The sequence below is a fragment of the Cygnus olor genome, chromosome 10, assembly GCF_009769625.2.
Source record: "Cygnus olor isolate bCygOlo1 chromosome 10, bCygOlo1.pri.v2, whole genome shotgun sequence".
NCBI lineage: Eukaryota > Metazoa > Chordata > Aves > Anseriformes > Anatidae > Cygnus > Cygnus olor.
Window position 1 is genome coordinate 15,073,321 of NC_049178.1, and position 21,389 is coordinate 15,094,709.

Sequence of the window (21,389 nt, forward strand, 5' to 3'; positions counted from 1 at the left end):
GACCTTGAAGCAGCTTATAAATAATAATTTGTTACGCACCTGTCCTTGTCAAAAGTGTGAATTGATCCTCTGTAACGTTTCCAGGTGACTCTGGATACAAGAAGTATAAGCTAGGTAAGTTTAGCACTGCAAGATGTTACACGTGTGTGGAACCAGCTCAGATTTTTCATCATTACCCTTTTTTTTTTTCCTTGAAAAATGGCTTTTAAGTACACCTGATTTATTCTGTTTTAATTGAGGAAATCTGTTAATGTTGAGTTTTCTTTCTTGAAAAAAATCTCTGAACTTATTTCATAAAGTTTAAATTACCTATATAACTTCTCCCCCTTTATATATACTACGTGTATATACGTATTTTCCAACTGCAGAAAAAGTTAAAGGGGAAGAAGCTTTTCATAATATTCAAGGGTATAATGAGCTATGATTTTTAGAGCTAAGAAAACAGCTTTAACTATTGATGAGGTGGATTTAAAATATTTTTCCTAAGCCACCCTAATAATTTATGAGGTGGTTTTAGGTTCCAGGTTTTCTTCGTGTTGAATAACTTCTAAATCAGACTTGTGTGGCACTAAATCTTACAGAGATCTAAGTATAGTAGGTCAGAAACTACGAGGTATTTTTATCCAGTCCAACCTATATTCTTGTCAGAATGCCACACCGACTTTATTTAGTGAGACCTATTTTCTGTAGGCCTATGTTTAGCGTTACTTTTTACCACCGTCCTTTATTTCTTTGTTGATTGTGTTCCATGATTTTGTGCAAGACAGCTGTCAAGCTAACCTCCTGGTGTCACCCTCTTTTCTTGTCTTAAATTAGTGCTGTGTTTTCTTTGCTATCGTCTTTGGCTTCTTTAGCCTCAGTACTTACTGAAAATCAGCAGCAGTGTTTTCAGTGCTTGTCATCCCGGTCCGTAAAAATTCTTAGACGCTTGCTGCCTAGTTCTGCAGATATTAAAATATTCACTTTTGGCAGATAGAGCTGAATTTTTTCAATCCAGCGATTGGAGGAAAAAAAGTAGTAGGTTTTTTTTTTATATTTTTTTTAGACACTAAACAGTGTGGCTCTTAGCCTTGTGAAAAGCTTTCCTAACATGGACCCTTGTGTTTCTGCAGAGCTAGCACATTTTCAGAGAATTACAACATAACAAGAGAAGGGAGAGTAAAAATGCTTATTGCAATTGTAGCGACAATAGCAATAATTAAAAAATGCTACATTTTGTTGTCTGAACAGAAATCAATTGTGCTGTCTACTGCCTGTGTTACCAAGATTGATTAAATGTATTGTTAACACTTTCCTTTAAAAACCAGCCTTCTATCGGATAATAATGTAAGCACAAGTTGTGGCTATGGTGTTTTGCCCTTGTTTTGCTTTCTTATTTTATTTCTTATTTTTCACTTTGTTACTGAAAGAAACACGTAAAATCCCCGAATTTTTGACAGAAGCACTTTGCAAAACACAAGTCCTGAAAATATATTGTGCGTTAGAAACATTTCATTACTACTGCTGCTTTTCTCATGAAGGCTTATTGGGGGGAACAAAATTTCTCTTAGTCATTTTGTGAAAAACCGGTGTGCTGCATGGTCCTTTACAGTAACTTTTTCCTGAGGAAGGGCCCCGTGTCTTGGGGAACGTGGCTTCCGCAGGTGGCATTCTGGTACTGCCCTTTGTCAGAGGTCTTAGCAGGAATTATCTAACCACTTCCAGCACTTCGTATCTGGATCCTACTGAACATTTATGAAGCTTGAAGATCAATTATTGTACGTTTTAAGGTGATCTGTCACTAATTTAGTAAAACTCGTCAAACTCAAAACTACGCGATACTGGAAGTTTAGGTATTCAGTGTGGAAAGCAGAGCTTGCAGGTGCGGGGATGCTGCCGGCAGATGAAAGCATTCCTCGCACGCGTATCAAAAGGTGCTTTAGTTGTGGCAGTGGAATTGTCAAAGCTCAGGGGTGGCACACTGGGTCGCGATGCTGCTACTGGGAACTCGATAGGCTCCTACCTGGCAAGGACGTCAGGGCGTTTGTAACAGGTGGCTCGTGGATGTCGAAGTATTGTGAAACTGCAACAAGTTGTATTGGATGGTTAGGTTTTGCTTTTAACCTGAAAATGATTAACAGGAGAGCTTTCGGCTGCCTGTGCGATGCAGAGGAGGTTCTGCGCTGTGCCTGGTTTAAAATGACTCGGGGGGATTTTAGGGTGGCACTTTGTGTTTCATGTATTTTGTAAGGAAGCAGCTATTTATGCTTTTGGAGCTGTTTTGACAGGTTTAGTCACTTATCTAGTAGCCTCTTTGTTGACAGGATGTTTTAGTCTGGCCTTTATTTTATTTATTTATTTATTTATATAAAAAAAGAGCACATCATCATTTTTCCCTTCCCCAATCCATCAACTGACGGACTTGGTGGCATTCACGTTGTGCCCTGAAATATTTGGTGGCATTGCAGAGTTTTCAGAGGAGGAGGTGGGCGTTGAAAGAGGTTTTACCGCTGCCTAAGAAGCAGAATTGTCCTTGTTGGCACTGGCCCAGATGGTAAACGTTTGTATTTAACTGCGCCTTTAAACACGGGATGAACAACCAGCGGGTTGCGAATGCCATATTTACTCCTGTGACATCTAAATAAATAACTGTTAGTGCTCCTGAGGAAATTTTGCAAAAAGCTTCCGAGGAAAAGCCTCGGAAAGTTTCCTCCTGTGGCAGGCAGCTCGTGCCCGACCTGCGAGCGGTGGCGTCATGAGCATCGCGGTGCCCAGACTCGCCAGGAGAGCTGAATCAGAGCTATTGCGCAGCTTCTGAGTCAGCCCCTCAAGTTTCTAGAAGGTGCTCGGTTTGGTTTTCTTGCTTGTTCCATTTTTCTTTTCTTTTTAGAAGCAGGCAGATCTGTGAGAGAACACCTAGACGTTTTTAGAAGGCTTTGAGCTTGGCAAAGTAAGACCCTGTGCTGTGGAAAGGTGTTGGAAGAAGCATTTTTGTCTCAGAACATGGAGAAAGAGAGTATCAGGTCTATATTGGTAAAGTATGGTTCTGGTTTTAAAATGGCTTTCTATTTTGCTTTGGATCGTTTTATTGTTTAAAGTGTATTTTCTTTTAATAGAGTAACTCTGTCAGTTTGAGAGCAGCTACAATTTACGGTTCCCGTAAAACATGATACACCGGAACATGTGCTCATACCCTGATTTCTGGCTCTGAGCAGTGAAACAGAGGCACGGTCACACGCTTTGGTGATGCCTGCTCATCTTTATGCTTTTCATACGTCACACGTCGAGTGATAACACCGTGCTTTGTTCCTGAGCATTTTTACCCTACCAAGAGTGACTGGGAGCAGGGTAAAACTGCAAAGAGAGGTTGAGGCCTTCTTAGGGAGAAGGCGTGCTCTCCTCTGTCTAGTTTTCTTTTGTGAGTGGGCCAAGTGTTGCTTCTAAAATACTGCTTCAGTTGCCGTGAAGACAAATGGTTTACACCAGTATTTCAGGAGATGTACGTGGAGAAGATGAGTGGTCTTCTCCAGCAGAGACTCCGCGCCCCAGATGGGGAGATGCGGTGAGGGCAGCTCCTCGCTCTGCTCCAGCTGGGTGTACCAAAGGCAAGACTCGGTCTAGCTGGGGCCAGACGGGTGGTGTTACCACGAGAACGGGGAGAGACGAATGCCTTAGGATTTTCTGGTATTTCATTAGAATTATACCAGCTGAAGCAGCTTGAAGGAGCTGATGAATCTGCACATTTTCTGCACAGTAGCTGAAGTAGGAATGTGCTTAAATCCTGCCTATATCCAGAGCTAAGCACCTTCCTCCAGGGAGCGTTTTGGATTCACGCTCTCTTGAAATTAGGATCATAAGCTCTTCCTTTCAAACAAGGAGTAAAGGTCAATCTTTGCTTTCAAAACCCAGGAGGTGGTAATGGTTCTGGTTCCCTTTTTGTCATTAGCGGGGCTGTTATCCGCTACAACGCTCGCCACATGCGTGGGAGACTTCAACCCGGCCATCCTCCATCCAGAGGGGATTAATGCCCCTAATTCTTTCCATCAGAGTGAATTTTGTAATCACCGGGCTGTTGACTAGTATAAGGTGGTGTTGCTGTTGGAAAGTCGGAGTGAACACGGCTCTGTAGCCCAGCACATAGTTATGAGACGACTCAGGACCGAAGCTTTTAAGGAAATAATCCATAAAAGCAAACCAGTGGTTTCAGAAGTGCAAGAGCAAAACATGCAAGCATGGCATGGCATGAAAGATCACTTTCAGACTGAAGATCAGATTCTGTTCAAAGGTGTACGAGCGCCTTTGTGGCAACTTCCAAATTTTATGTGCAAGCAGGAATAGAATTTGGACTTGAAAAGTACAGGCAAACTGAAAAAAACACCGTGTGGGGAAAAATCTGCTTCAAAAACTATTTCAGGGAGTTGCAAAAGGTAAACAGAAAAATTAGTTTCAAACTTATTGACAAAGGAGGCATTGGACATAACATACATTATATAGATGGTGTATGTATACGTATGTACATATTTTGATATATTGCAAATTTGCAGTTGAGATACGAAGTGGTTATACGTGTGGCTATGAAAGTAACCGTGTATGCAAACAAATTCATATGAAATTCAATACGTTCAGCCCCAAATGTTATTTCTCTTTAGGATTTACAAAACACCCAGTCCAACTTGTGTTGTAATAATGTTTTAGTAGAGACTTGGTGTAAACAAGCATTATGTTTTGGTTTTGTTTTGCAAAACATCAATGTAGAATGTGTGAAACCCATGAGGGATTCTTTCTGGTCCTCTGCCTTTTGCATTTATTAAGATAAAAATGTACATGTTGATTATATGTGGATAGAAATGATCTAATAAAAGAAAAGTGGCAGATAAATTGGATTTTGCTACTTAAATGAATGAAGATTGGCTTCTAAGAGTTGAAGGTAGAACAAAGCCATGCTACTAATAACTACAAGTACGCACCTGTGATTTTTGTGGTTCATTGTAAATATTTTCACTTCAGTTTCATTCCAATATTGCTTTGGCAGTTAGGTTTATTTATCGCTTGTTGTTTTTTTTTTTTCGTTTTTGAGATCTGCTTGTGGTTTTTGGTGTGTGTGTTTATGTAAAGTTAGAACAGTTTTGAACAATATAATATTCTAAAATAAACTTGTGCATATGCATATTAAAATAAAACATATGGGATTTTTTTTTTGCATGATGTAAGGAGTTTGAAATTTAATTTAAATAAAATAAAAAAAAAGAAAGAAAAAACTAAATTGTACTTGAGCTGCAGCTGCTTTGCCAGGATTGGAATAGGAGGGTATTTACAGTCCAGTTTCTAGAAAAGCTTTTCTTTCCTGCTGTTACGTGAAAGACTTGTACAAACAGGAGCAACTAGCTGTAACTGTAGATAAAATGTCATCAAACACATGGAAGGAAGTAGCTCAAGAGCTGCTATTTTCAAATGTTTATGTTAAAGAAATCTGTCCTGGTCTTGCAAGCTCTTGAACTTATTTTGAACTGTACTAGTGAGAGGCATCGAAGTGATTTCGGTGGGATTTTTGCACAGTACTAAGGTAAATGACTAGCTTTTTTTAAAACAAACAAACATTAAGCCCTAATTCTGAAATTAGCTCCTTTTTTTTTTTTAATTGCACATAACTTAAACTGCTGAGGTTGTACTTTTCTTTTGGATGAATTATTAACACCATGAGCTGCATCCTGTGTGCCATGATAATAATAGTACAGGGCTGCGTGGTGTTTACGTTTCAAGATAGGCTTTATCTTTGAAAACGTCGACAATAAAATGTTTTCACTGTATGTAATATTTTTGGCCCCAAGTGTGTAAGACTCTTGATTGATTTTTCCCTTTAAACTGGTACAGTAAAGCATGATGGTTACTTATTTTGGAGGAGCAGGCGTATGCCACCAGTGATCTCAAGCGTTGGCATAGACTTGTAGTACGGTAGCAATACCGGTATTGAGTTTCCTAATGACTGGATTATTCATGCTGAATCTTTGTGTTTGTAATTGCCTCTTTATAGAGTCTGTTCCCCATCATGTCTTTCTAGGACTGGCCTCCTAAATTTGGCACAGAGATTGCAACTCTAAGACAGCCATTTTGCAGCCTACGTTTTCTTCTCTTTCTGCTTGCATCAGTGAGTACGACCGCTGTTCTGGATCTCTCTTGCTGCTGGTGCTTGCTGCTTTTCCGTGGAGATGGGTGCTGCGAGAGGTGTTACTCCTTCAGAGAGGCTTCCCTCACTAAGCAGTTGTTCTCCTTGGCTTCTGTGCAGGTCCTACCTTTTAAGCAGCTGTCATTGCTTGGGGAAAGATAAATAATGACCAGCCCTAGCACAGGACAGCTTCTAGTAGGTATGGGTAAGGACTGTTTCTTGTGGTTGCAGACAACATTACAGTAATTCATATCAAAATGTGATTTTTTTCTTTGACAAAGCTACAGAAATAGGAAAAAAAAATATTAACTACGTGTCACTGTAGTTAAAGAGGAATGATTTCTGCTAATCCAGTTGTTGGCGGGGCCCAAACCTTGCTAGGCTCCATTGTCCTTGTAGTTGAGAAAGAAGGAAAGTGTCATTTGAAATTCCATTATTTCTTTTGCCCGAAATCATCTGATGTCCAGTCAAAGGTCTTCCCAGACAAGTGTCTGTATTACCAGGAGCGTTAACACTTTGATACAGTTGTCTGGTGTTATTGGAGAACTGAAAGCTTAAAGAGTAGAATATGCTTTAGGACTACAAATGCTTCAAAAGCTAGAAACTGTAACTATTGGGAGTTTGTGTACAAAAATACAATGTGGTTACATTTTTCAAAGATCTACTTTGAAGCTTTCAGTTTAATTTTTGGCTTTTTATTTTTCTTCCCATTTGGCAAGCAGCTTTCTAGGTTTCTAGTGCTTCACCAGCTCTTTGTGCACCATCTGTGATGTCAACAGGAATGTGCATAGTTCTGCTGCTGGGCAGTGGGGCCAACCTCCTTTTTCTATTTGAGCTCACACCATAATAATGACATTTTATTATCTTGGGAACATGACTTGAGTTTTTAAGTGATAGGAATATCACATATACTTCTGCTAGGTTTATTTATAAGTATGGACACCACATATGGAAGGAGTGCCTATTGTGTTCCAGCTGAGTTTCCTAAACTTTGGTAGACAAAAACAAAAAAACAAACAACAAAAAAATTATTAAGGATCCTGAGTTTATGAAAATCAGGCCGGTCAATCTCCTTCAGTTTTGAAATTAAGTATTAATTAACTACACACTTGCGGGAGACCAGGGTCTGTGTTGAATGAAATTAGGAAAGAGGAAGTGTGGAGATGCCAGTGAAATTGCTTAAAGAGTTGAAAAATGTGGCATGTAAAGAAGTGCCAAAAGAATGTAATTCCTTAGTTTAAAGGAGACTTAGGGACTGAGAGAGTGAGAAGACAAATTTATTGCAGAGCATTGCAAAGTGGGGGCTTTATTTTTTATACCGTATAATAAAAAGTCTGTACACTATGTAAGAAATCCTATCGGCTTAAGTGGGCTTTTGTAGGCATTTAAGCCATTAGTATGTTGGGGTCAATATGAATATATTTCTTAAAAATGAAACAAGGTTTTAAAATTAAGCTTAATGTACTAGGAAGACATTTTAATGTCATTAGTATCTGTAATGGAATCAATGTTAAAGTTTTTGTCAGTGTTTTTACACAGGTAGTCTTATAAAGGTATGTATCGACTTGCATCTTCGCCTGAGGATGAAATTTCATATTCAGATTCTTAGTATGAGCGAACAGTCCGAAACACAGGATTTACTTGAAAAGCGGTGTAGTGCTATTTCATATATATTTTCTCGTGCTATTTCATATATATTTTCTCCACATACACAACTTCAGTGTTTATAACAAAAGGAAATTGCCATTTCATGTTTAAAAAGAAAAGCTGGGAGACATGGACCAAATGCTCATTAGCCAGAATGAATCAGCCAGATTCAAATTAGCCATTAAGAAGAGAACCTCAAGTAATTTTTTAAGGTAGATGTAAATTTCTAAATTATGAATTACTGCTTTTTTGAGCGGTTGGGATTAACATTTCTCTCATTGCTGTAACATTTTTTTCCTTTCTTGTGAGCTGGTGTCTCTGACTCTAGATGGCAGTCACTGGTAGGCAGAAGGGAAGGATCACTTTGGGTGGTTTGGCTTGAACCCTGCTAATCTCCGCACTGGCTGGCTTCTCTACTTGGAATTTTTATGGTGTTGGGCAGCAATAAAAGTGTCACCTCAGCTTTTCTCCCTTCTGGACTGAAACAGAGATGCTATGAAGAAAGAAAAAAAAAAAAAAGGCAGCATTGAATAAGAGTAACTGAGAAAGCGGTGCAGTGAAACATTCACAAAAGAGAGCTTTAGTAACACTGAAAATAGTGAAGTGACTTTGTTTTTAGATCCGCAAGACTCTTGTTCTACATTAACAGGAGCAGATTTGTGTTTGTAATGGGAGGAATACTTGTCTCCCGCTAAATTCCATTTCAGAGCGTGAGATAGGTTGAACAAGCTGCAACCAGGGATAACAGGAATGGAGGAATGTGTGATTGTAATCTGATTTTAATCATCGAGGATTTCCTCACAGTCTTATGGGCACGTGTCATTTAAGAAGTAGTTCTCTTCTTGATTCAGACATCGTTTTCCACCTCAACCCTGTCCCCCATCCTCCTTTTGCAATGTCCAGCCTCTCCTTTTAATGTCTAATCTCCCTCCCATTCTTTTACAGGTAATCCATTTCTTTCATTCCTGTTAGCACTCTGTCTCTTGACTCTTTCTTCCTTTTGTATTAGGATAGGCTTCAATTTTTTTCTTTCCTTTTCTTTATCTGGGTGCTGTTTGCCTGCCTAACCAGTTGGATGTAACACTGCAGTTATAAAAGGCAGCAGCACTCAAGCAAAGGAACAGCGATTTGTCAGTACTCACTGTGTAGGGATGATTGCATTTCAGGAGATGAATACTGTTTGATAAGGAAGCTATTGTTATAATAAATACAGGTCAAAAGCAGGAATTAATCTATAAATTTTATTGATGTCTGGTTTCAAACTCAGTGCCAAATTACAGGCTTCTTTACGTATGTGCAAATCCCAAGAAACTCTTTGGAACGCACTGGAGTCATTCTGGATTTACAGAGGTATACTTAAGATCAAATTTTGGCCTTCAGTCTCGATAATAAGAAAATGATTTACTGCTATATTGTGTATATGTATGTATACCAGCATTAGTAAAGGGGCTGTGATGCTGTAAGCACTTGGCAAATGTTCTGCAAGACAGTACTTGCATTAAAAACAGTAGCTGAAAAACAAAATATCTTGATTTTTGCTTACTATAGTCCTATCAACAAGCCTTAATTTTTTAACATACTAGTTTAACCCTGGAAAAATACCAGTTTTTGAAAGGAAAGGTGATTTAGTTGCAGAAAAATGAAAAAGCAACTAAAGCTGCAATTAGGTCTTTACTTTTACATTCTTATATTGAAAAATACCATTGGAACTCTATGTCAGGCTTTGCAGTTCACAGTCAAGTGCATTTCCAGAGACAGCTTGACAAATGTGGTTTATCATTTGTAAAAGAAAGCTTTCTGAGAGTTAGCAGTAATCCAGTACGTTTTTTTGTGTGAGGATCATATGCAGGAGAGACATGATAGAGATAATTTTGGAATTATGTCAAGATTATATGTTAGTATGACAGGTATCACAGTTCCTAATAGATTGCACGGTACAGAGATAATGAAGAGTGATGCTTTCTGTTCCCAACCCTGCGCTGGGCCTGGTAACTGTGGCAAATCATTCTCTCTTCCTCGATTTCTCTGTAAAAATTATGATAACGATGCGTATTATTTTGTCTTTCATTTTGATATCTAAAATGAATACATAAAAATGAAGTGTTATGAACATGATGGGAAATATAAGGTGGCAAAATAAGCATCTGCATTACAGACAGCTTTATACTGGCAATCTGTAATAAAATTACTGATCCTGCTGTTCTTTCCTATTGAGGGTGTTGCTATTTACTTGTTCACAGGAATGTGGAAGAAAAAAATCTTGCTGTTTCTTATGCTACTGTATCCTTCAGCTTCTCACTCAGAATCTACTGTGATGCTATTCTGCTTTTATTCTTGTCCGTTACCGTCCTCATGAGGGACAGCTAAAGCTTTAGTTAATGGAGGATAAGGACAGAAAAGGTCTCTCTGTCTTTCTTTTCTCTATCTCCTCCCTTTCTATCTCTCTGTCTCTCTTTGGCCATTGAAAATGTAGGTCATATTGCATCACCATAAAATGGAACAGTCAGAAAGGTGTTTGAAAAATGCTGACATCCTTAGCCCCGGGTGCATGCCGGTATCCTTTGTTTACATTGAGAATGGTGTTGTGCCCGAGTAGGAACCAACGTCTCTGCCCAGGTTAGTGGTATGGCACCTAAATTATGAGTCAGATTTTAAGATGACTTTCATCTGCCTGCAGTAATATAAAATTAGACAGATAAAATGCAACCACTCACAATAATGATATACATGAGGAGCTAATTTGTAATCTTTAATCTGCAATAACCATGACTGTGTAGTTTGAATAATATCACATTTAACAGGGGAGCTCAGTAATAAATTCTGCAAATCATGTTAATCGTGTACTCTGCATTGTCTTGATTAGCTGTGCCTTTCTGTCTTGAATAATATCTGTTTATATTATATGTTTGTGCATCCTTTTTAACACTGTTGTCTTACTCTGTGAATGCTTTTAAATGAGCTAATCAAGGTTTCATTTATTTTTAGAAAAATGGAAAATTCTGATGTCCGGTATCTTTTTTGCTTGCTACCAGTCTTTTGTTGCTTGTGTTTCTGATGTAGTACAAGTTGTAATTGGTATGAAATGTTCCTATTCCAGAAAATACAAAACATAGAACATACCTTTTTCTTCTCTACAGGTGTATACAAATACACTTTTTAAAGAAACATATAAATACAATTTCAACTGTCATTATTTACCTTAGTTTGCTGCAGTAAGCTAATGTGTTTTATAGATTGAGCTTTCGAATGGTGACATAAATCACAGTGGAGGAAGTAGGTACTTTGAAATGGAAGACAAGATACCTGCTTATAGAATATTTTTATTTCTGAAACCAAATATTTTTTAGCCTCTCTGTTCTATGCTTTGTGTGGTTGCATTTCCACAGTTGAAGTGCAGTATGCAAAGGCTTCTTATGACTTTGTTAATCGTACCACTGAAGAAAACTTCTAAGTTAAAAGAAAAATTGTTGCAAGATAAAACTAAAATAAGTGATGAGTTGCCAAGGGAAATAATGAATGCTAATCTTTTTTCTGTTGTAATTAGGCAAAGGAAAATGACACTAGTCAAATTTAAGATAGCTCAAGTACACTTTGCTGTGCGCAATTATTTTGCAGTTTTTATCAGTTTAGTGTAAGTTGTTCCAAGGGCATTGTTACTTCTCCTTTGACTAAGGTATTAGTTATTAAATAAACTTAAGTAACTAGTATCTTAATTGACCCTTCTCATTATCTACGAAGATACCTATACACGTTTGACACAGTTTTAGAATAACCGTGCATTATTACTGTGTTTTTGCGCTGGATATTCTGTTACATTTGTGTTTTTATAAATACAGAGGAAATATTTAAGTACTTGTGCGAAATATTTAATATTTGCATACATACTAATTATGAAGTCTTGAGAGGCTGCAACTTTCTAATTGGTATTTACAGAAGTTTGGTACCTAGTCTCTATTTAAAAGATGTAACTGGTACTTTTTTTTGGATCTGTAAAGATGTAAAGAATTGCATCTCCTAAGGGATGTAGGAGGACCAGTTATGTAATTGGTAGTGTTTATAGTTCTTTTATCATCTTTGACCCACTGATACTCTGTAATGGGCAGGTCAGGAGCCAATCTCCAGCACAAATGAGATCAACCTCAGAATTGCTCAGTTTTAGTCTTGAGCTACTCGCTAGCCATAATGGCAGCCCATAGCCTCGTCCTGGCCATCTCGTGTTCTTTCAATACAGACCTCCCCAGCCCATTTTTCTAAGGGGCAGAATAAGACCTCATTAGGTTATGCCCATAATCATAATATGTCAAAATAAAGCCCAATTTTGCAATGATTATACTTAACATATCTAAATCCTTGTTTACATAAATGTAGATATTGTATTTTTTCTCAAATGTTTATATATTTTGTACCTAACAAAGGAGAAAGAGTGCTCCAAAACTCACGTATGTGCTCTGTTACATATTTCTGACATGCCATCTGAAAAGGAGTTAATGGAGTTTGGATAATTGAGGCATTTGTTTTGATACTTTCAATAGTCAGGGATGCTTTATCACATTTACATTTCCTGTATTTATTTTGCAATTGCAATTTTCATGTAAATGTATTTCCCCTTAAATGGATAATATTCATTAGTCATCATGACTACTTATGTATGCCTATGTAGATACAGTTTTGGCTGGGACATAGCTTTTGCTCTGCTTGATTGTGGTTTCCTATATCGCATAGTAGTAAGTAGCAATCGCAACCAGATTTCTTTGATATTTAGTCATATACACTAAGTCTGCTTCATTGGTTTGAAAATGCCTTTTTTTCTTTTTTTTTTTTCATTTTCTTGGATTGCCACTTTGACTGTTTTTGTCATCTTTTCATCCTTCAGCCAGCTCTCCCTTTCCCAGTGCACCGAAGTGCCTGCCTTCTGGAGAGTGAGCTCCTCGTGCCTTATTCTCAATCATCTGATCTCTTCCTTACAATACTCTTTGCTGACAGTTGTGGTTGTAATTGACCTGCTGTAAATCCTCAGTAAGAATCGTTCCTGGTCTTTGCCACCTATCATCCAGAGAAAGAGCTCTCTTTAAAGAGTCGTTAAGCTGTCACTTTATTCTTTTGAAATTTACTCTGTTAACTTCCTTCAAACTCGACTCCAGATGTAATCCCTACAGCAAAATTCACAGGTGGTGACATAGTATGCTCTGTTCCCTTGTATATAGGAATAAAAATTTTACTGTTCCTTCCTTCACCCTCATCTGATTCATTGTTTGTACTTACCACTTACTTATTGCCCAATTCCTAGATATTTAAGTCTTTGGAAAGCGTTTTGTTTTATAGGTAGTTTTTTGTTTTCATTTTTGTGTGAAGCAATGGAATTTGCCTTTTATCCAACTAGTATCATTTAAATCAGGATAAAAGAAAAGGCATTTTGCATGCAGAGCTCCTGTATCCCCTGAAGAAATTAGGGTAGAGATGAAGGAGTGAGTTACCTTCACAGCAGGGAGATGATATGCTTGAAGGGATTGAGGCTCTGAGGCTAAGCACTGAATGATCTGTAAGGAGGATGGTCTGTATGAATTCAGTCTTCATGTCCTAAACAGACAAAGAGGAAAAAAAGACTTTTGCCAAACACTACATTTCCTTTCCCAATGAGCAGCAGCAAGAGTTGAAGAGAAACTTTTAATATTGTATTATTCAATGAGAGTTGTATGCCTAAAAAGGAAATAAAATTTCTGAGAGATCTACTGGTGTAGAAATTTGTTAATGATCAGTTACCTCGAGTCCTATTAACCGTAAAGCAGAACTATGCAGAGGAGAGGGAGAAATAATGCTGTAGTTGCTGTCAAGTGTTGTCCACTGAAGACAAGATTTTTATTTTATTTCATTGAATAACTAAAATATCATTAAGCTCTGATGTGCTTCCTAGGATCAAGTGCCTCACTGAGCAGGGTAAACCTTAGTAAAGGTTAGAAATAGCAAATATATCTGTAGGTGATCTCAGTCAAAGCAGCGTCAGCTGGTAAATTGCAGTTTGAAAGGAAAAGAGGGTTTTATCCTCGCTGCATAAAAAGAATTTAAAAGCATGCACTCGGTTTGCAGACGGCTTTCCAGAGAAGCAGCAGAAGCCAAGGAAAGCTCCCTTCTGCACCTTCCGTTGGGGCAGAGCCCTCCAGCCTGTGGGGTGGCTTGGATGCCCTCTTGGACTGCATTCCTCTTGTCTGGACTTTAATCCTTGGAGGGGAAAAAAATAGTTCTCTCTGAAGTGTCGTGCGTCCCCAGCACTAGATTGGCTTATTTATAGCTAACTTCATGACTTCTCAGAAGATGAAAAAAAGTTGCTAGTTTAATTTCAAAACACTTACAAAAATCAATTATTTGATCTTCAATATAACCCATGCACGAGGATGGATGAAAATAATTTTTAAGTTTTAACTGGGCTTTGGTTTAGCTTTAACCAATTGGACATTGATTTATGTAAACCAAAGCAAACCATGCTTAAATTTATGTAAATGGTAAGTTTACAAGCATTAAATGAAAGGATTTAAAAACCCTGAGCTTGCGATGATGGAAGTTCCTCTTGTAGGAAGGGCCTCAGTTCATTTATCTTCCTAATTTTTATTAAACTCTGCATCAGTTATAGAGTAATAGTCACCAATGACTTTTACATGAGGGATCATTTTCAGCTATCTACGTTCTATGACATGGGGGTAAAAATGTCAATGACTGCGTACCAAGAGCTCGTGTTGTTGGAGTCACGCTGTATTCTAGAAAAATCCTGAGCAGAAAACCCAGTGCAGTCGTGTTACCGGCTTGTGATACAGACACAACCTTCTGCTTGGAAATCTGGTCAGTAATCGGCGATGTGAGTGCAGTAACTGGGCTGAAGATTGAGATTTGAACCAATGCATACCTTTCTGGTAATGTCAGGCTGCCATTTAAAGAGCTGCTCTGTACATAAGAGTGTGTAACGGTTCCCTGCTTACCTTTCAGTTTTAACTCCATTGCAGGAACTGTATTTGTAAGAGTTGATAAAATGCTTCATATTAGCTTTTAAATAGATATAATCAGAGTTATGAAACTGAGATAAGGTTTCAAATGCCTCACTGCTGTGCTCCTTTTGTTTTGTTTCAGAATTAATCAGCTACAAGTTAGAGAAAGCTTCCAAAATCTGAACAGATGAAGATCAATTGATAAATCAACCCAGCGATTCACCGTAATTTCAAGGTACTGTGACATGCTTACCCACATATTTTCCTTAAGCATAATATTCACACACTTTAGAAGTGAGAAGCGTGGAGAACAGGATATTAACAGGGCTGCAAAGCAAGTCTGAAGTGTTACCAGATGCAGTGGGGAGACTTTTTAACCAAAAAAAAAAATGCAGGTGTTTAATATATGTTTCAGTGGGAAATAAAGCGACCTTACAATCAATCTAAAGGGAGTTCAAGCATGGAGCAGTCAAACCTTAAGATAAAATCAAGTTGTATGACACATTTCAGTCGCTTAGATGAAATGAGCTGGTCAAGGAAGGTTTGGCATACAGGCAATTTAACATTTTAGATTTGTTAATTATATTTTAGAAGGCATAAACTTTTTCTAAATAATTAGTTTTGTCTACTTCAACATTTCTGTGGTACTTTAAGGTATTTGAAGGCTGTTATACTCTGGTATAAGTCACAGCCTACCAGCTTCGTCAGTGCCGTTGTCTGACATGTTCAGAAAGTAGAGTTTTATACTAAGGCAAGAACTGTACAGATACCTGACAAAGAGAGAATGATGATAATAAAGTGAAATTTTGGCTAAAAAGCTGGTATTGCAGATGATCAGGTACTGCAAATTCACTGACACAGTATCTGTTTCTTTCTCTGTTTCCCCAGCCTTTATTTCTACTCTATATCATCATATGCATTTCACCATTTTGTGTACTTATTAGAGTGAAAGAAAAGATTTCATTCAGAGTCTTCATTTTTCTTATGCATAGACTTGGAGAATCTAGTCTGTTACAGTCTGACTGATATTTGCTGTGCAAATCATCTTTTAATATATTTTAAAATAGATTGTAGCAGAAAGGGCCATTACAGTTAGCATGGAGCTGGTCTGCAGAATTTATTTAAGTGGCAGAGTTAGTCTGAGCTCAAGAAGAGTGAGGAATGTTTGTCATGGTGTGGCTCTTAAACTGCCCTGTTCTCTTGAACAGCTCAGCCAAAACTCCTTTTTTAACCTTCCATATTGCATTTGAAAATTCTTTTTGGAAAGTTTATGTGAAGACAGGTGCTACTTCAGAAGGAGAAATATTATAAAACTGTTACCTGTGGGTACTGTTTGCAAGGTTGTGCAATTTCTGGCACATGGAATTGAAGGGGCATTTAAGTCACATTTGATAAGTAAAGAAGGAAGTGTTTGCAATGTTTCGTTAGATACAATATATTTTATAAGACAGATGCTATAAATTTTATAGGGAGTGGCCATGGCATACATTTATCATTTGGGTCCTAAAATGTTATGTTATTTTAATATCACAATGTAGTCATCGTGAAGTTTAGTTAAACTTGTGGGGTTGTCCATTGCATTCACATCCCAATGCACAATTCTTCTCAGATTTACTTACATTGATTTGCTTCCACTTCTCTTCAGAAACAGATACTTCAAGTTAATTTTCTAATCCTAACAGTATTATTCTTCTCCCTGGTACACATGGGTTATAGTAAGTATCCACAATAATTTCACTTTCTAGTATTTAAGGCAGATGTATTCCAACACTTCTGAGCACCTTCATCTCCCTTTGAAGTGTTAGTCATAAATAAAATTAAACACATCAACCTGTTTCCAGGATCTGTGGGAAAAGGATTATAGACTGTTATGGTTTGGTGATTGAGTTTTTATCACATGCTGCTCATGATTATTATCCTGAGGGATCACAGTCCTGTGTATAAAGGGACAAGTTGGTTGATTTCACTGGAGGTGAGAGTGAACTACAGATTACCATAATGCATGTTAGTAATCTATTAATATTTTTCTGTGGCGTGGCTTAAATGAAATGGTCTGTTTTGTTCTGTCTGGGTAGTTCTCTCATCACCTGGACATGCTGATTTATATGAACTTTTTATCTCTTGCCTCCCTGCTTGCCCAATTATATTCCTATACATCTCATACTGGAGACATTTTAAAATGCACGAGATGTGTTCCCAGTTCCACTGCTGTCAACAGGAGCTGACACCAGGGTCAGGATATTGCTTCAGTGTATCAGCTGCTCGAGTTGTCATTTCAGCCTGAATCCCATTTACCAACAAGTCTTCGCTAATAGTATTTGTTCTTAGTTTTTAAGTCCCTCTTGTTCACTTTAGACTTTTTGGCTATAATTAAGTTACTTGATTTCCTTTAGTGCTGTAATGCCCCTCAGATCTTTTCCTCAGTAGACTTCTTTTTATGAATCCACTATTTTTTTTTCTTCTCAGTACTGATAAAATGACACCCTTGCAGGCTCTCCCTGTCTCCCCCTTCACACTTCTAATTCATGCATCCTTTGCAGTCATTGTGGAAAATCACCAGCAAATCAATCGTATCATTATTCTTCTGTTCGTAAAAGAGTTCAGCTGCAGACTCATCCTTGCTTTTTCATTCCAGATAAGAATTATCGTATCTCAGGTCTTTTATGGTGGTTGTCTCATAGATTCTAACGACACACCTGACTAAGGTGTTCCCTGTTTGAACAGCTTCCCAGGACCACCTGGCAAAAGAATGAAACCTGCCAGTACAGGTGAAAAAATGCCTGCAGTGTCATGACACAAAATAACCGTCCTCTGGAGTTTTAAGCAGTTGCATGCTGTTTGTAGGCATGCATGTCAGCAGAACATTACCGACCGTGTTTAATATGTCGTTAAATCTGTTTAGAGAGCTTTGAAACTGTGGTTTTCCTTTCTTGTGTGTTTCCTTTCCTCTTCCTGACTTCATTCTTTCTGTCCTTTCACAGGCTGTGATGTATTTCTTTGTTTGTTTGTTTATGCTTTCTTCACCCCCATTATTTGGCTCTCTTCTCTACATTATCTGCTGCTTTCTGTTTTCCTGCCTCACATTTCCTTCTCCACTTCCTCTGTCCCTGAGCTTAACTTACTCCTCCATGTTTGTTTTGTGTTTTTTTTTTTTTTTCCCTCTCAGCTCTTTGATGAATGAGAGTTGGATGTATGTTCTCACTCACACACACAAGCAGTGTGTGGTTGTTTGACCACAATCTCAGTCCCAGTGCTGCTCCTTGTGCCGTTTTGCTTTCTTAGTTAAACCCCTTAAATTGTAGCGTTTCTGGAAAACGTTGTCCTGTTAAAGGAGCGTGATTAAAGGAGCTATTCTTGACCAGATTCATCCCTCTTGACTCTGGGTGCCTAATACAGGACCCTAATTCAGGTGCAGGGTCATCCTTGTCTTGCATGGTCTATGGGAAGAGAAGGGCTTCTTCAAAAACTGTTTGGGACCAGGAGGGACCAAGCTGATCTCAAAAGCATCCCTGGCTCTCCAGTGATTGCCAAGGGAATTTTGAATGACCGCATTCCTTACCTGGGTATCTCAGATTCATAACAGTCACCTCTTTACAGTTTACAACTTGTACGTGTGTTTTGAATTCTGTCCTCCTTCTAACATGATGGATTTTCAGGGGTTTACCCCTAAAATCGTCAATGCATCCATGTATAGCACTACGGAAACAATATAATTGAACTTGTGTGCCTAAAAAAAAGGCATATTCAGCATAGTGGGCTTGTGGAAAAGAATATTCTCTCCACCTCCAGTCCTTTTAAAATGAGTTTTTCATCTGTCCCTATTCTTGCTCTCTGACTAATCGGTCTTGTGCACTGAACTGATGAACCGATCTTTCTGCTGCCACTTTCCTCCCTCTGCTGGAATACTGATGCATTCACGACACAGTGCAAAAAAAAATCACTACAGGAAGAAAGTTTACTAAAGGACAGCCAGAGGCCCAGGCTGCAGAATTAGATCTTGAGTGGGTATGTGTAGGAAAAATAAGTTGTGAAAGAAGGAGGGGAATAAAACACAGCAACAGGTTTGAAAGAGGAAAAAAAAATCTTTGAAATAAAGGTAGCGTATGCTTTACCTCTTTGGCTGGCACTTTTAAAGCAAGAGGCACTTCTGAGTAACTTGATGAGTATCAACGTTAGAAACTGAAAAGTTGATAATCTATTAGCTTGTTAAAGCACTTAGCTAATCAAAAGTAATTTTGCCAAATCAAGCCATTTTATTTTTTGTGTATTTTGACATACATACGTCAGTAATGATTAAAGAAAAGTATCATGATGTAGAGCATTAATTAGATATATCACGGTAAAATTTGTTGCTATTAAAAGGCAGGTGTTGGTGTTCTATGGCTCTGTATGGACACCCATCACTATTCGCTTTAGGATCAATGTAAAATTCATAATAATGGAGGATTTTTTTTGTAAATTTGAGGAACTAAGTTTGAAAGAAATCGGTAATAAATTTTTGTTTTCCTGTCTGGTTTCTACACCATAAAATTAGTTTAGGTTCTGCTCAGAAATTCAAGGTTGCTTAGCACCTGACTGACATTTCCCACTGATGTTTTTATCTTTCATTATAAGTACCTATTTATATTTTTAAGTATATTCTTTGGTAATTAATAAAGGAATAGTGTCCTTCATTCATCATTTACCTCTCAACTCTGGCCCCATAAGCACCTCCTGCTCATGCGCAGACCTAAGATGAGGAAAGATTCCACTCTTTTGGGAAACTTCAGTTAGGAACAGGTGTAACCGACAGATCAGGACCCAGCTCAAGAGATCGATAGCCTTTGTTAGTCCTGCTACAACTGCCTGCAACAGAAGTTGTCGTCTTTATCTAAATCTTATAGAGCTTGAATTTTTTAAGGAGGTAGGTTTGGAGCGAGCGGCAGGGGAGAAGAGTCTCCCTCGCTGTTCTGGAGCAGATGTGCAGTTTTACAAGATACGTTCCGCGTGCGACAGAAATTATCGCTTGGGCGGACCACTGAAACTGTCCCTATAATTACAGCCTATCCCACCCCCTGCGCTGACTGCCCGACGTGCTTGTGCGTGGACAGATCCTTTATACGCACAAACGAGGGAAGGCACATCTCCAGCGGGTCGTAGTGCCGCGCTCCCAGGGTTGCGTTTCACCGAGAATAGCGAAGCCTGGGCTGAGCGTGCACGCACACCTCCGCAGGGCTGCGGCGGGGCCGCGCAGACCATTTTGTTTGCCGTTCGCATTTCGGCTGCTTGGTTTTGCGAATACCACGTAGGTGACTGACGGGCGACCCCCGGCGCTGCCGGCTTTGGTCCCACGCCGTCGAGATTTATTTTCTGGGGGTGCCGCAGGTTTGGGCCGCGGCGAGCAGGTGGGTGGCGGCCGAGCACCAGAAAGGGGGCCGGGAGAGAGTCGCTTGTACCAATTAACAAAAATCTAAAGAACCCATTTATTAAATAACTTGATCTTTGCAAAACCTCACAACTTCGTTAGCGACGGTTTACTGGCCGGGAGAGCGTTTTCCCCAAATCCTGGTCGGTTTTAGTGCCCGGCCAGGGGGGCAGTTAAGAAGAAAGGCGGGTGGGTCAGCAAGGCTGCGGGCGGGACCCGCGGCCCCGGGACCCGCGGCCCCCAGCCCCTGCCCTAACGGCGGCTGGAGGCCGGCGGCCGCCCCGAGCCGTGCCGGTGCCGCCGCCCCGGTGGCCGGGCCCTTAAGGAGGCTCCGCGTTTTAAGGAGGCCCCGGCGGGGCGGGGCGGGGCGGGCGATCCCGGCACAGCCCAGCCCAAGCCGGCCCCGTGCAGCGGGGGGGGGGGGCGGGCGGGCTCGTGACGCGGCCGTTGTTTTCTGTAGGGTCGCCCCATGGAGCCGGGGGGCGCCCGGCGGGCGGCGTAGCCCGGCCCCCCGCCGCTCTTGAGGCAGCGCCGCCGGCCCGCAGGCGCCTCACCTGGGCGGCGGAGAGGAGGCAGCGCCCCGCGCAGCATGGGCACCCGGCTCCGGGCCCCCGGGCCGCCGCACAGGTGAGTCCGAGCCCCGCGGGGGGGGGGTGTGTGTGTGTGTGTGGGGTGGTGGTGAGGGGGAGCAGCGGGTTTTGGGGCGGAACCGCGGGATTCGGGACTTGGGGGAGGGGGGGGGTTGGAGGGGACACACGAACCCCGCGGCGCCACCTTAAGCGCGGCGCCACCTTAAGCGCCCGCCGCCTTGTCTCGGTGCATTGTAGCAGCGGAAAGAATGTCGGCGCGGGCCGCGGGTGACGTCAGAAGGGAGCAGCGCACAGCGGCGGCGGCGGCGGCCAGGCAGCGGCAGCGGCAGCCCCGGGCCCGGCCCCGGCCCCGGCCCGGCGAGGGAGGCGCGGGCGGAGGAGGCGGGAGCGGAGCCGGCCCCGCCGCCACCGCAGCGGCAATGGCGGCCGTCGGGGAGCGCAGGTCCCTGCCCAGCCCCGAGGCGATGCTGGGGCAGCCCTGGAGCCACTGGGTCGACGCTGCTAAACTGCACGGGAACGACGGTGAGAGCCCCGCGGGGGCTGCCCCTGCCCGGCCCCGTGCCCCCAGCCCACCCCCGTGTCCCCCGAACCCGCCCTCTCTTCCCTTCCCCTCTCCCCTCCCCTCCCACCGG

At 40.6% G+C, this 21,389-nt stretch overlaps 1 protein-coding gene across 3 annotated transcripts in view; it reads left to right on the forward strand.

The window, feature by feature from the left end:
• The window catches only part of ATXN7 (ataxin 7), an 83,163-nt gene that overhangs the window by 2,164 nt on the left and 59,610 nt on the right, over positions 1 to 21,389 (forward strand). For 2 of the 3 annotated variants that reach the window (XM_040568304.1, XM_040568305.1), the window contains exons 2-5: positions 6,038 to 6,124; positions 14,906 to 14,998; positions 20,628 to 20,794; positions 20,998 to 21,279. In XM_040568304.1, coding sequence (XP_040424238.1) covers positions 21,006 to 21,279 — 274 coding nt within the window. In that variant the 5' untranslated portion in view covers positions 6,038 to 6,124; positions 14,906 to 14,998; positions 20,628 to 20,794; positions 20,998 to 21,005. Of the gene's footprint in view, positions 1 to 6,037; positions 6,125 to 14,905; positions 14,999 to 20,627; positions 20,795 to 20,994; positions 21,280 to 21,389 lie in introns of all 3 variants that reach the window. The other variant, XM_040568303.1, reaches the window with a different exon arrangement.